The following is a 16313-nucleotide window of genomic DNA, read 5'->3' as shown; positions in this document are numbered from 1 at the left end:
GAATATATATATATAAATTCAACCAAAGAAAGAAAGACAGTACCAGCCAGTCTCTGTAAATTTCGTTTTTTCTCCTTCTCCCTCGACAATTTTTGCTAGCTATTTACAGAGCAATTGCTCTGTACCACTAATCTTTCCCAAGTCTAAATGCTAAACATTACAAAAAAAAAAAGAAAAAAAGAACACTAATCTGCGAACTATAATGTAAATCATATTATGTAAAGCATAATTGACAAATTATAGAATCAAAAAGAAAATTAAAACTAATACTTGAGGCAACCCTATCCAGCATCTGCCTCTTTCTTTTCTTTCAGATTCAGTATTCGGTATTGGGGTATTTACAGACTCTTGTTGGTATTTGTGCAAGGTGGCTGTGTATCTACAGATTCCTATTTCTTTTCATACTGCAGCAGCTTGGTATTGAGTGTTGTTGGATGCGTTGACCTTCCAAAGAAAAGATAAAAAAAAAAAGCAAAATGGGATCAAGATAAAGTGAAAGTAAACTGTTTAGCACTTTCGAATTAAACAATGATTTTTAGTTCGAAAAAATCAATTGCGCCTATATAAGCCCAGTGTTTGAAAATGCCCAAGGCGCACCAAGGCGCATTGGGCTGTTGGAGCCTAGGCTCGCAAAGCGCGCGCCGAGGTGAGGTCACCTGCCTAGGCGTTGCCAGGTGCGGTGGCCTGCGCTTTGTGCGCACCTAGGCAGATGCCTGAGGCACGCTCTTTAGACACTGTATTTGCCTGGAAGATTCTATAGTTTTTAACCCTTCCAAACAAGTATGAATTTTCGATAAAGTTAAACTGGTTTTGACAATGTAAGGATTCATACATTAAGTCGAAATTCCCAGCATTGCAGGTATTAAACCATGGGGCAACTGGAAGTTTACCTCGGCATCACCTGGTAACGAGGAATTAGCTGGTTCTGCATCAATCAGGACATGCAGCATCGTCATCAAATTTATCAGTCATCTGACTCGCACTGTTTAATGAAAGAAATGTTTTTTTAGATAACGAGATCAAAACCCCCACTAAAAGAGTAAGTACTCTCAATTCGAGTACATAAGTTTTCAGAATTACCCATTTAGAGCAGCTCGGATGCCTTTCTTGATTCCAGAGATGAGCTTTTTGATATCCTGTACATGAGAAATGAACAGATTCGAATGAAAAACATTAACAACATGCAACTTTGCTAGTGAAACTTATGCATCCAGTGTGGAAAAAACTATAGATGTGAAGGAACATTTAACGTATTTGGGGGAAAAAAACAGTAACAGATATTGTTTATACGTCTCTAATACAAATCAAATAAGCCTACCGTGTCTGCCCCAATTTTTGCTTCAAGCTGGTCAACAAGTCTGTTGGTTGCTTTCAAAATTTGCTCCATTTCCTTTTTGGAACCTGGAGACATCAATAAACAACTCAAAAGACAATACTTGGTAGGAAAGACATAAGCCAATGAGCAACTTGGTAAAACAAACATAAGTCAATGAGAAACACAATATCAATTAGAAAATATTTGTAAATCCTCAATAGTCCAACACTGAAGGGGAAAGGAGTTCTGATTGGGAATATAAGAGGTACACTAGTAATAATAATTAGACATAAGTATTTTGGGACAGTAATATGGGTCTAACGAATTATTATTGCTAATGGGTCGGACCGTTATAGTTGGTATTGGAGACAAATACCAGCCAAAAGTGTATGGGTTTGATGGAAGCCACCTCTTAAACTCATAAAAGCCATCGTTAGCATCTAACATGGCCTACTAATTCAGGTCTATATGTGTAATTGGATTTTGAACCTGATGAAGATGTCAGGACCTGAATGAGGTCTATATTCGTGATTGGTTTTGGACCTGACTAGGACGCTAGGATCTAAACTTTGGGGAGTTTTTAATACCCCAATAATCCCATATCGAATAGGAAAAGAGCTCTGATTGGGAATATAAGAGGCCGTGTACATTAGTAAAAATTAGTAGGCTTAAGTATTTTAGACACTAGTAATAATAACTAAGCTTAAGCATTTTGGATCGATGGTGTGGGACCAACGAGTTATAATTACTAGCGAGTCGGGTTGTTACAGCATTGGTTGTGAATAAAGACTAATTTGCTAAACAACATGGTACATTAAGCAGTAGAACAAATATACTAGGATAAACAGTGTTTTAAACACGCGAAATTAAATCTTCTGAAAGGATGCCAGGAAAAATGAAAAGAACTGAAACTTCTAAAAAGAAATGGAGAAGTTATCAAACAGAAGGATAATTAGCACTTATCAAGCTCTAATGAATACCAAAGAGATACAAAAGGAAAAAAAGAAACAAAAGAGGTCTGCTCAATTGATTTAACTAATTGACAAACAATCAACTATCTAGAGAAGATTTTAAATCAAATTCCACTTCCGAAAAGCTAGAAACTTAAAAAATAGTCCCATCTCATGGAACAAAACGCTAGAAACTTGTTTCCGTGAAATTTCATTATTTATGGTGATCTGCACAATGTGAAAAATTAGATTGAGTGATACAAAGGAAATCTTTATAAGGTCAAACTTCTGATGTTTTCCCAGGGAAGGAAACAAACTTATCACTTACTGAAATCATCAGGTCGTCAATTTTTATGATTCCGAATTTTCACTGCCTAATGAAACTTCTAATTCACAACCGAAGAAAAGATGAACACTACTCGCTGCGCCTAGTGGATGCATATACTTGTATAAAACTGAATTCAAAACGAAGGGTTATAAGTAATAACCTTGAGCTAAAAGTCAAAATGAATAAGAGAAAACGAACAAGAAATTAGGTCAAAATATGTATCTGATAAAATGCTACACTTGATCTAATAAGATACTGAATCAACTAATAACTCAAAAGAAAAATCTACCAACCTGTTTTATTCTCAGTTGCATTAGGAGCCTTAGCTTTTCGTTGCCTGGGCAGATTATTGGTTCTTTGAGAAGTATCAACCTTCTTTCCCTGAAACAACGGAAGCAACATTTCAAATCAATGAGTTTTTTCACAATAAGTTGAATGTATGTATTCTTTTTTCAAAATTAGCATCCATCAAGAGTACTACAAACGAACGATCTATGTTCAAAAGCTAAGTGCAATAAATTCTCAGCTATGTATGGGCACCCGCAAAATTAATATTTGACAAAATATCTTGCAACATATTTACAGACACTATTTAGTTTGACAGAATCTAGCCAAAGTTAACAAGCTAATTTGGGTTTAAATCAAACACATAGTTTGGCAGCTGTCCCGGCCTTTTTGTTGAATTTATAGTTTTACCCACAGTCAATCATGAATAATAAAGAAAGAAATAGCTGAAACATGTGTAAAATAATAGGCCAACTCATAGAAAAGAAAACTATATATTAATTTGTTTTCAAAAAAAAAACCTTGACCCTTAGATTCTTAAGAATTATAAGAGAGTTCTCATTTGCAATTTGTACTTCAAAATTTGACAATCATGAAACTTGAAAATGATCATTACCTTCTTATCTTCGCTGATCCTTTGCGCACTATGTTCTTCACTGATCCTTCCCGCACTATGTTCTTCAGCAGTTTGTTTCTTTTCCTTCAAAATGTTAGATGGCATTATTACACAATTACAAATTTCACTAGTGCAATAAGCAGACTACAAGTTATAATGGTTGAAACTGTTAGAGATTACTAGGACGCATAAAGGATATTTGCTGTTTTGAGCTACTTAGTCAGAAGTACAAACTCATAGCAACATCTAAGAAAATTACTAAAAGGATTCTGATTATCTTTACTCAAGAAAACTGAGTTTGATGTAAGAAAACATCAACATTCTTCCTTGCTGTTGCAAAGATTTAACGAACTTCCTAAAACAATTTCAAAAAGAAGAGTTGCTGCAGTTGAATTATCAGGTAGTTCTATATACATCTCGATCTTAATTCAGCATGACAATGTGCATATAAACCCCTAAAGTTAAAATTTGCCCAGATATCCTTAAGAAAAGCTCTTGTATGCCCTTTGCGCAAAATTCCAACAGGGCACACTAGAAGCTTACTAGAAATTCATGAAATTACCCTCACTTTTTACATGTCAGCCAAAAATCTGGTATTTGATAGTCGACGTAATTTTCACTGGGTATTGATGCAAAATGAGGATAGTTTTGTGATCCTATACTACTTAAGAACGCAAGGTTGCCAATGGTTTACTCTGGCCAATTACCCATGTATCCACACTGTAGTACAGAGTGTGTATATATATTGATATAGAAACAATATATGCTAGAAAACCATTTGATCCTTTTAGAAATTGATATTCATGCTTTTATTTGCTAACTTCATGAATGAGACACAAATATCGACCATTCACAAAAGAAACAAACATTGAGAGATGTATAAATGTTAAAGGTAAATGACCAAGAAAAAGTAAATTCCATGCATCTGAAAAATAGAAGCGCACTGTGACATGCCGAGTACTCACCATCCACTTACACCTCATTGCAACATCCCTTGCACACTTTTTGGGAAGCATAGCTGCTATTTTAACATATTTCATCAATGCTGGCTCGTTCTCATACCTGAAAAGCTCAGAGAAACAAGTGTCGCACAATAAGCATAGCGGGAAATAGTGAGGGAGAAAATAAAAAAGATTAAGAGAAAAGGATATCTAGGACATGGTAGCAATAGAAAGCAAACGATACAACGAGTATGCATTCTTCGTATGAAATAGTGCCCGTTTGGACATTCTATAGTGTTGTTCGATGGCGAGTTTACTGTTATGATAAGCACTAGTAACTTTTCAGTTCAAATCCCTCCAACAGCTTTTTCCACCTTCTACAATTGCAGAAGAAAGCTCTAATGACAAATTTGGCAAAAAATTATCGGTGCTTACTTGAGCAACTCTATTCAAGCCTTAAAACTGCATGCAAGTATAAAGAAGGAACATTTGTACCAAAAAAAAAGAGAGAGAGATTATGTTTTCCTGTTCAAATCAAATTCAAGACTAAAGAAGGTCAAATGCTTCAATGTGACCTTGCCACCACAAACTAAAGTTCACTTAGAGGCTGAAGTTTTGCACATAGGCACAAAATCTAAGTTAAATATTCCAAGTCAACCATCTATATTTGAATTTGTTCACTTTTAGGCTGGAGTAAAGCATTTAAAAACAGATTGTCAGTATGAAGAAGAAGACATATTTGTGGGAAATAAGCGAAAATGACGAACATCACAGGATAATGCTAGGAAGCCAATTATGGACTTACTTGGGAAGGTTTTCCATCAAAATAGATTGTTCTTCTCGGGACCAACTCAGGACCGCCGGATTTCCATGACGAAAGTTGTGCACTGGCTCAACATGCTTGTTGCTGGGATTACACAAGGGAATAATAGGAGCAATGCTCCTCGTCTCTCCGTTGTTCTCAGCTATGACAATACTACCATAACTATTCGCCATCCCATTGTTCTGTTGTACTACCATCACAGTATTGTTGTTCGCCATTCCACTGTCCTCAGGTAGGACAGTACAGCAGGTATTCCCGGCTTGAACCATAGGAGAACTATTGTTCATAATTCCATTATTTCGTTGACGAGAGCAATCCACATTCATCGAATTTCCACAACAGGAACCTTGCACTAGCTCCACATGCCCGTTGCCAGAATTACTAGGCAGAATATTCAGAGAAATGTTATCTGTCGGTCCATTGTTCTCGACTGTGGCAACACTACAGTTGTTTCTCATCATTCCGTTGTTCGCGACTTCAACCATAGCGGCATTGTTGTTTGTTACTCGATTGTCCTTCTGTAGGACTAGCGCATCGGAGTTGGCGATTGTTCTTGTGTTCCCAACTATAGCGGAGTTATTGATCATAATTCCATTATTCTGCTCATGGGACCAATTCACATTCGCCGGATTTCCATGGTGGAAACCGCGCGCCAGCTCAACCTGGCCGTTGCCAGAATTACTCGGCGGAACAATCGGTAAGATGTTCACCATCTCTCCATTGTTCTTGACCGCGACAGTACCGCAATTATTGTTCATCATTCCATTGTTCTCGTGTTTAAGCATATTGAGATTGTCGTTCATCATTCCGTTGCCGTAAGATAGGGCCATATCATAGTTCCCAGCGTCAACTACAGCAGAATTATTGCTCATAATTCCTTTATTTTCCTCTTGGAATAGCCCTAAATTATATCGGTCAATGTCTACATCGTTGAAATACTTCAGCACGCGCTCCGTATCATCAAACATCTGCGAACAAGTGCAAAATTATTAGAGCCTGTACAGATGTCGAAACAAGTAAACTGGGGATAAATAGTGCAGTTTTGGGGATTAAGAGCATCATGATTTTTCTCAAGATAATAAACTTCACCTACAAATTGACTACCATGTCTTCGAACATCGGGACTAGTTAAATACTCTTATGATTCTCAACAACCACTCGGTAGCTCTTAAAACCGAAAAGTTATACCTTTGCAAAGATAACTGCAACTAAGAATGGAAACCCTAGATGACCCTCAAAGAATTCATAAACTCAAAGCAATAGTTGCCTCAATCTAATTTTTTGCTGACATTGTGTCAAACAGTTTGTGAGCAAGTTCCAAACCCTAAACAGAAACCGTAATTCCCAGAACTTTAAATTATTGAAATAGATGTATCAGTGTGGCATACTCTACCAGCTAACTCAGCTATCACATCATATTCGACGAATAACAGCACAATAATTCGCAGAATTAATTGCTATCTGATTCCCCTATTAGAAATAGTTGAAGTTTAGTACATCAAATTGGAGTAAATTGAAGTTTGGTTAGCTTAATTAAACCTCTTGTTTATGTGGTATACAACAAACTAAGTTACGGAAAAAAAAAAAAAAGAATTTCATCAGGCTGAAAAAAATCAAGCAAAAAAAGCCCTAAGCAATATTTTTGATAAGAAAACTCCAAAACCCATAGATAAAGATAAAACAGAAAAAACAGAAAACGCAAAAAAGCAGGATTTGCCAAAAAAAAAAAAAAAAAANAAAAAAAGAATTTCATCAGGCTGAAAAAAATCAAGCAAAAAAAGCCCTAAGCAATATTTTTGATAAGAAAACTCCAAAACCCATAGATAAAGATAAAACAGAAAAAACAGAAAACGCAAAAAAGCAGGATTTGCAAAAAAAAAAAAAAAAAATTGCAACAACCGGAAATTTTGGTTGAAAATTTCTTTTGATGTTTAGTTTGGATCATAATTTTCTAATTTATAATGTAAATAAACTTTCCTGTTGATCCAAACAAATATAATGAAACAGATGATATACAAATAAAAATTTACTAATGGTACACTTTTGGTCCTCAAACTATAAATGTGATACTTTTGATTTTCAAATTTTAATTTATTATTATAATTTTTTAGTCGAACATTCTGAATTGATGCAATCAAATTTCGCAAACCAATTTACTTTACTAAATATTGACAAAATATTGATATAATAACGGACTTACTAAATATTGACAAAATATTGATATAATAACGGACTAAGGCTACCGACCATCCCTAGAGCAAGTGGCAAAGGGGTTGGTGGTTGGTACTCGAGACCCAAGTTCGAATCCTAGTTGATTCACATTTCTAGCTAAGTTTATTTCTAAATGAAATAAACGAAGCGGGTAGCGTGCTACCTATCTCTCAAAAAAAATAAATAAATAAATAAATAACGGACTAAGGCTACTATACTTTTATGAGTACAGAGTTTTTTGTACTCATAAATTTTCGCCCCTTTGAGTTGAGTAGGTGGTTGATTGAATAGTATTATTTAACGGATAAAAATGATCAAAGTGATAGATCTAACAGTCGAAAACTTATGAATATAAAGAGATCTATACTTATATAGTAGCCGGACTTATAATAACGAAATAACATCTTAATTATTGTCGTATTATAAATCATAATATTATCATATCACTTTTATATATTAACATTATGATTATGTTTAATTAATTAAATTAGATTGTGGACTTAATTATAATAATAACTTTAAAAGTTTGAACTATAAATTACAATAAATTTTAATTAAATTAGATTGTGGACTTAATTATAATAATAACTTTAAAAGTTTGAACTATAAATTACAATAAATTTTAATTAAATTAGATTGTGGACTTAATTATAATAATAACTTTAAAAGTTTGAACTATAAATTACAATAAATTTTAATTAAATTAGATTGTGGACTTAATTATAGTAATAACTTAAAAAGTTTGAACTAGAAATTACAATAAATTAGAGGTTCTTATTTATTTACCTCTGACTACTATTCATAATTTTCAAATTTATCCTAAAATTATCAAAATAGTCTCTTAACCTGACCAAAACATTAATAAAGGTCACATAGTTTGAAGGCCAAAAGTGTAATTTACCCTGTTAATATCAGACAAATACTAAAGATATGTGGCTACGTCAATATAAACAAATAACTAAATTATAAAAGAAAAAAATCTCCTTGCACTTTAGTGCTTCTTTTAGTTACCCCTACATGAAAAATTACACCAATTATTTTTTCATATTTTGTTATTATCTTAAATAGGTCAAGCTATTCAGAATAATTACTAAATTCAATCAAAAAGTTTCTGTAAAAGTAATTAATTATTTAATCAACTATCAATTCCGATAGTATTAGAAAAACAAAATATCCAATTATCTACATTTTTCATATTTTTTTTCTGAATTGCAAATTAGACACATATTAAGATGTAGGACAATGTAACATGCTAACTCGTTTTAGTAAAACTTTACCGTCTAATTTATCAATTAATGTAGCTCGTAATGCGGAAAAATAATTAAAATTAGTGCTAAAATATAAGAGAAATTTTTTAAATTTAGAAAATAAAAAAAAAAGTTGTGCTTACACCGAGGCCGCTGAAGAAGTCGAGGTCGAGGTCGGAGACGGAAGTGGACGGAGGAGGTAACGGACTTGACGGAATCTCCATGATTGGGTAGAGAAGTAAATTTAGATATAAATAAATATATAAATGTCTTAGAAGAGGAGATAAAAAGAAAGAGAGAGAGAGAGAGGAGAACGGTTAATTAATTTATAATTTTGTAATCCTTAGGTACGTGACTAAATATTATTATTATATTATGTATATATATATGTACCGTGATGTATCGAATCCTAGTCGAATTCAATTAGATAATTATATGATTTTATCTGCTAAGATGAATTTCGATTGGTTGATTATCTTTAACGGTTGTAGTTATCTAATAATCGACTCTAATTAGACATATATATATACAAGCTGGACGATACATGGATAATGTTAACGGGTCGGATTTTTGCAAACCTCAATCCAAATCCGACAATCAATTTTGAAATCCGAATATGAAACCTAGAATGTAACGGATTTTAAAAATTCAATCCAAAACTAAATCCAACCCGAAACCCTTTTTTACCGTATTTCAAAAAATATTATATTAAAAATCAAAGTTTTCAAAATGCACATTCAAATATAACATCCAATTTTCATACATATTATGTAATGTAATGTAAAATTTATTTGGATTCAGATCGGATTCACGTTCGAATCAGGTACAGACAAAATCCATATTCAAGTCTGAATCCGCCGAAATTTTAATTTTTGTATTTGTATTCGAAACCATATCTATTTAGCAATCCAAAGTCCAAACTAGCCCCACTCGAATTCAAGTTTAGATAAAGTTGCACGCGTGGTCCCCAAACTATGAGGGTGGGATCGTTAAAATTTAATTTGTTATAATTTCTTACTTGAACTTTCAAAATTATTACAATCATTAGAATCTAATTTAATTGACAAAATATTATTGTATTACTATTGTGAAAATAATGTAATTGTGTTTTGATTAGTGATACACCAACAATTAAGATGTCAAATTATTTTTATATTAGCGATGTACCAACATCTAATCAAAATTAAAAATTAACAATTTAAATTTAAAATTAAATTAGAACCCAATTTAATTGACTAAAAATTATTGTATTACTATTGTGAAAATAATTTAATGTGTTTTGATTAGTGATACGCCAACATTTAAGATGTCAAATTATTTTTCTATTCGCGATGCACCAACATTTAATCAAAATTAAAAATTAAAAATTAAAATCTGAATTTAAATTTAAAAATAAGTTCAAATTTAAACTTTAAGTCTAAAATCAGAATCGGATTTTAACAAAGAAATTACCAAACCTTCCATTGAAGGTGAATCTTTTTCATTTTTAGTGTGTGTTAGAAGAAGCTTCAACTTCTTTTGGTGAGGACATGATGCAAGAGCACTGGCACGGAGAAGGAACGTTGCATTAAGCTGTTATTTCTTTTGGAAACTCGCCGTCCCGGTAGATGTGCCATTTCTGGTATCTCTGACGTCCGAGTAAAACGGGTCGCAGTCGAGGAGCACCGACGCAGTCCGCACCGCAGCAGCCTCTCAACTCTTTCGCACATGAACTGCAACACCTGAAAGAGATGGCAGACAACTAATAAGCCATTGTTTTGATGCCGTTTTGAGCCGTCTTTCTGCTCGTTCAGCTGGCCATCTGGGATAGTCTCTCTGCTCGCGAAGTAGAAGAATGATGCTTGGCAAACAAAAAAGTTCGCAGCTTCCGCCTTAAAGGAAGCAAAAGAATGAGCACACGGGATGCGAAAAGCATAAGCCCTAGTCGTGAAGCGTCTATTTTCAGCTGCAGCTGGAGAGTTTCAAGTTGTTTTGAATGAAAAAGCATTTAGGCTTCTTGTAGCAGCTCAACTCGACCTGGCTAAACAGACCCTTACACTATTCTACACGAAATACTCACAAAAACGGAGTATACTCTCAAATTAGTAAGTCAGCCGAACGGAAAATGAAAATAGCTTACAGAAAAAGCCGATTGCAGTCGAGATTTGCACAATTGCGGTGCCTGAAATCAAGAAGCTGTGATCCACATATATAGCACTTTCCAAGCATGGTGCTTTCAGAAACCAGTTGTGGCTCGCCTTCGGAATCTTTCTCAGGGTTATAAGTAGAAGGGGGCAAGGAAAGACGTGAGTCGAAAACAAAGAGATTTCCCAACCATTCTGCTGGGCCCTCGCTCTTTAGATAATTAGACACACCCCCGCTCAGAGTGTAAAGGTTTTTGAAACCCTTCTGCCTGGAATTACGAAGAGGGGGAAAAAAATGAAAAAGCGAAAAATAGAAAAGCAAGGAGGAATTTAGCTAGTACTATTGCAAATTCATCTATCTGCATACGCATATTTCAGTGCAGAATCTGAGTTTTCATCCACGCCTTTTATAAACTTAAGACTTATCATGCAAATGTTCTTCAAAAGCTTCTTCCTATTCGGAACTAAAATTTCCCTGCGAATTGGGACAGTCCCCATCTAAAGGGAGAACAGCATGCCTACTAGCACAGGATCAGGGATCGTACGTTAACGATTGCGATGTTATAAATGCATTGATACCTAAGAATTGTAGAATATACATCACAGCGTATGCCACCGGTGCAGTACATCAGTATATCTGTACGTTCTTTGTCAATTCCTGTCAAAGGGTCTGATGCATCCACCTGAATTGAGAGAAATAAATTCCATGCTTGAGCCAAAAAATTACAAAGAAAAAATTATGTACATAAAAGTGGCAAGAGTGGAATCTCTAACCTACAGTTTACACAAGGATTAAGTAATGTTGCATACACAGAAGAGTGGGTTGTTTAACTCACTATTACCATGGAGAATCTCTACCTTACAGTCTATACAAGGATTAGGTAATGTTACATACACAGAAGAGTGGGTTGTTTAACTCACTATTACCATGGAGAATCTCTACCTTACAGTCTATACAAGGATTAGGTAATGTTACATACACAGAAGAGTGGGTTGTTTTTTTTTTTTTTGAGAAAAGGTAGCGTGCTACCGCTTCATTCATTTAGGAAATGAACTTGGCTACAAGGTGAGGCAACCGAGGCCTCGGAAAAAAGGAAAAGGAAAAAACACTTAACTAAACTAAGAAGGGAAAAGAAAAAAAGGGAAATATCAAGTCAAAATACGGGTGCAGAAACTACGCCAAAAGTCTTTGAGGAGTGGGTTGTTTAACTCACTATTAGCATGGAGATTTTAACTATCATGACAGAATTTCTTTTTTGCGAGAAAGGTAGCATGCTACCCGCTTCGTTTATTTTTTTAGAAATAAACTTAGCTGGAAATGTGAATCAACTAGGATTCGAACTTGGGACCTCGGGTACCAACCACCAAGCCTTTTGCCACTTGCGCGAGGGACAGTCGGTTATCGTGACAGAATTTCAACAGACAGTATAATTGCTAAGGGGCGCACTCTAAAGCCTATGTCTTTTTCCCCAGCAGAAAAGGGTTTATCTAAAGGGATGTTCTCTTTTAGGCTGTTCCAAGGGGATGTTCAGCTTGGTCTGTTGCCACAAAAGTGTGTCTAAAGGAGTATTATTTCTCTTCCAGGCTAATTCCACACATGCATGTATGCAGCAGTAGTTATTGTTAAAAGAGATCATACCTCTTGCTCCGAGAGCCCAAAAGAAGTGCTTCTGAAACAATCCACATTTGGTCGCTCAGCTCCTCGAAAATGGCCAATATCCCATTCATAACCTATTCCAAAATGATTAATAAGAAACTTAATTAGAACAATATATAGTTACCTGGTGGGTTTTAGCACTTGAGAATGGATTGGATAGCATTAGATAGGAGAGTGATGCTGGGGAAGGAGGATTTAGTGACTCGGATGAATTGGGGGTCACGAAGGGTAGGGAAAATTGATTCCAGTCGGTCGGATCAAATAAGCCCTCTAGGATGGCATTATCAAATTCCACCTGAAAGGTTGGGGATTGAATCCGAACAACCCTGTTGTATGCCGCCAGGCCTACCGCTTATACCTCGGTATTGCTATATGCTCCCTAAACCATATAATTAATAGCAAAATTGAAGAAGACTCTTACCATTTCTAACATCCAGTAATAGAAACTCCTTTTCAGAGGCTGAGCTATCTATGTTGCTGGAGAATATATCAACATTTCTACCATTTTGTAATCTTTTTCTCCATTCAGACGGAGTCAATGGTGTAGCTCTCATTGAAGGGTCCACCAAAGGAAGGTGTGAAACTCCTCCTTCTAACTGAAGTTAACATATATTAGCTAAACATTCAAGAAATAAGTAAAAAAATATGAAAAAACAAATATAACTGCTCGACCATGACCAGAAATTTTGTGGCGGAATTTGATATAAGTTGATTGGTTCTAATTTAATGGAAATTTCGGTTGAGATTAGATAATATTGATATACGAAGTAATGATACAAATGTCAAAAGTTTATTCTGTTTCCCTACGGCAGTTACTAAGAAAACGGAGAACATCATTTAGGAAGTAAAATGCTGAAGTAGAATACATTAGGTAAATGCACATTTTAGCTTCACAGGAATATAAACAGAAATATAACACTCAAATATTAGAGTCGTATATAAAATAATTATCTAAACTGTAGCTGCTCCTGAGTTCCAAATTCCACAAAAATCTACAATATAAGCCTACACGTATTTCTCATAAAATTATCGTGCGTATCCTGCATCAGCTCACTAGAATCTTGAAGGCATTAATTAGATCACAAAAACTATGCAAAATATAGCACACAACAGAGTGTGTGGGTCTACACCAAACATGTACCTCCTTTTACAAAATTCATATAGGTCATCATGACTAATAGCTCAACCAATCTTCCAGCTTCTTAAAGGCAAAACTAAAAATGTGGTCTTGATATTATTTTGTTAAAAATGCACAGTCATGCTCCAATTATTTCATTTAGAACAAGTTCCTACTGAGAGTCAAGGCCAGACATTGAAATTACTAAAAGTAAAGAAGGGTGCTCATACTTCTTCACCAAGTGCTTACTAAGAGCATGGAGAATTTAATGCTTCAAGAATAGAAACACATGAACAAATATGCATTAGAAAACAGTGTATATGGCTTGCCTGAACAAGTGAAGGTTTATACCGCAGTTTAAGTCGAGGAAAAGCATGCCCACTTAAAGCCGGTGAAAGTTGAACCAAGATATCAGAAAAACGCGGATCTTCTCTAAGCCACTCAACATAAGCCATCGCATCCGTAGTTGGACCACTGTACTGTTGAGGAATTGAGGTTCGAATTAAGTATGGTGAATACATGTGGAACAAATATTATATGTGAATTTACTGCATCAAATTATATCAAAATCTATTAAAGATCAATGAAGAGAAATCACCTGTGCATTAATTCCTTGCTCATTAACATATATGCGACCATGTATGTTACGTTCCTGGAAAGAACAATATAAATGCGAATTGTCATAACAGGTTCAGAGAAATAAGAAAAGAAACTACAGGAAGAACCAAATTAAAATATCCTGGTGTTAATTACAGTACAGGAAATCAGATTTAAGCACAAAAGAGATCTCAACGGTGATGAGAACAAGATTACGAGAGCCCAGAACCTGGAGAAATGATAGCTGCTTCGCGACCTCCGCTTCCGGGTCCGCGACGAGCACGAACTTGTAGAAGCTCGCAACGACGAACCCCGACTCGCCCTCCGCGGAGCCTCCCCCGCCGCCTCGAGATTCGCGCCCTCGCCGAGGGTTTCCATGGGAGGAGAAGCAGCAGAGGAGGCCCCTTGAGGTTGTTGTTGTTGTTGTTGTTGTTGTTGTTGTTGTTGTTGCGAGAGGAGAGGGATTAGGGCGTAGTAGGGAGGAGGAGGAGGAGGAGGAGGAGGAGAAGGGGGGTTTGAGAGGAAGGAGGAGATGGAGTATGCGGGCGTGCGCATAATACTGAGCGGAGATCCCCATCGTCATCCTCAAAGGCTCTCCATTTGGACAACCGGGTTGTATCCTTTATATCCGTAGTGACAATATTTTCTTTTATTTTTTAAATTAATTTTAGTTCATATTATTATTTAGATTGGGAAAACTTCAAAAACCCCCCTGTTGTTTCGTAGTTTCTCACTTTGCCCCCCTGTAGTTTCTTTTTTTCTCTTTTTCTTGTCAATTTTATTATTTTTTTTTCTTAAATCAGTTATAAAGTTAAAATTAAAGGATACTAAAGTGAATATTTGATAAATCTATATGGGTATCTGAAGTTTTTTTGTATATAATTTAATTAAATATTAACGAAAAAGCTATCGAAAAGATAAAAATGAAACCACAGGGGGGCATTGATATATTTTAAACCACCGGGCAGCAAAGTGAGAAATTATGAAACCACAGGGGGGGTTTCTGAAGTTTTCCCTTATTTTTTTTTTCTTTCAAAATTTTTGAATATTTATCTAATTCCAAACTTTCTAACCTGCCCACATTAGGATGCATTTGTTTAGATGTAAGTCCGAGGCTGAAGTTATTAGTTCAAGTACCTACAGTTCACATATGTTGAGGAATCTCTTACGCACAGTATTTTTTTTTTTTTTTTAAATGACAAATTTATATCAATTTTATTAGTCTCGGCCTACTAGTTCTTGAAAACTAAATACAAAAATGAAAGATATGCTTTTGAAATTTGAAAAAAANTATTGCGAAAAATTCTATATCCCTTCAAGAATGAAATAGTTCTTTCCAGATACGTATTCTTTTTTTTTTTTTTTAAAGAGATAGATAGCACGCTACCGCTTCGTTTATTTTATTTAAAAATAAATTTAGCTTGAAATGTAAATCAACTAGAATTTGAACTTGGGTCTTGGATACCAACTATCAAATCCTTTGCCACTTGCTCTAGGGACGGTCGATTTACGCACAGTAATTAATTTAACTTGCTGCTTACGTCAGTTTTTTTTTTCTTGAAGATGACAAATTTATATCAATTTTATTAGTCTCGGCCTACTAGTTCTTGAAAACTAAATACAAAAATGAAAGATATGCTTTTGAAATTTGAAAAAAAAAATCTAAAATGCTTTATTATTTATAAACCTATTGCCATTATGACAAATAAAGATGCATCATTTATTGTTTCTAGAGAATCTAATCTAAAAAATCAAGTGGCTCTAAAAAGCTTTTATTTATGTCTTTTTGCTACCATCCATATTTATTTCTATAAAATTTCTGAAGTTTCTCATGACTTTTTGGCTCTTCAAGACTATAACATTTATTTCTCGTGATATTTCGGCTTCCACATAATTTATGAAATAATCTAAAATTATATACTCTTTTGAGTTTGTGTCACTATTAAAAATAGATGATACGATACGTGTGACAATAAGATGCAAATTCACAACTTCATGCATTTTTTACATTTAATGTTGAGTTTTTTTCTAATTTATAATTTTATAAAAGTAAAATCAATTCTAGGGACATTAAATTTTTTAAATCTAAGCCAAACAACCTCC

General features: G+C 34.7%; 2 protein-coding genes across 6 annotated transcripts; both read right to left on the bottom strand.

Annotated features, from left to right (window-relative positions):
• Positions 26-9030, bottom strand: LOC109715141 (protein PF14_0175-like). Of its 5 annotated transcripts, none has more exons than XM_020239983.1 (9): positions 8860-9030; positions 5241-6226; positions 4460-4556; positions 3495-3578; positions 2887-2974; positions 1319-1401; positions 1081-1136; positions 891-982; positions 26-444 (listed from the first exon to the last, which is right to left on the bottom strand). In XM_020239983.1, the coding sequence occupies exons 1-8, from the start codon at positions 8938-8940 to the stop codon at positions 931-933; spliced, it is 1527 nt and encodes a 508-aa protein (XP_020095572.1). In that variant the 5' UTR covers positions 8941-9030; the 3' UTR covers positions 26-444; positions 891-930. The 5 variants fall into 5 exon arrangements, with proteins under 5 accessions (XP_020095572.1, XP_020095576.1, XP_020095573.1 ...); XM_020239987.1 differs by lacking the exon at positions 8860-9030 and adding an exon at positions 7158-7229; XM_020239984.1 differs by lacking the exon at positions 8860-9030 and adding an exon at positions 6348-6868.
• On the bottom strand, positions 10080-14787 carry LOC109714815 (rhodanese-like domain-containing protein 8, chloroplastic). Its single transcript, XM_020239522.1, has 8 exons — positions 14440-14787; positions 14212-14265; positions 13943-14092; positions 12918-13092; positions 12479-12570; positions 11419-11522; positions 10836-11108; positions 10080-10437 (listed from the first exon to the last, which is right to left on the bottom strand). Exons 1-8 carry the CDS (start codon positions 14785-14787, stop codon positions 10284-10286), a joined length of 1350 nt encoding a protein of 449 aa, XP_020095111.1. The 3' UTR covers positions 10080-10283.

The sequence above is a fragment of the Ananas comosus genome, linkage group 9 (assembly GCF_001540865.1).
Source record: "Ananas comosus cultivar F153 linkage group 9, ASM154086v1, whole genome shotgun sequence".
In the NCBI taxonomy this organism is placed as follows: domain Eukaryota; kingdom Viridiplantae; phylum Streptophyta; class Magnoliopsida; order Poales; family Bromeliaceae; genus Ananas; species Ananas comosus.
The sequence above is the reverse complement of the archived record's forward strand: the minus strand, read 5'-3'. Positions and strand labels throughout refer to the sequence as shown.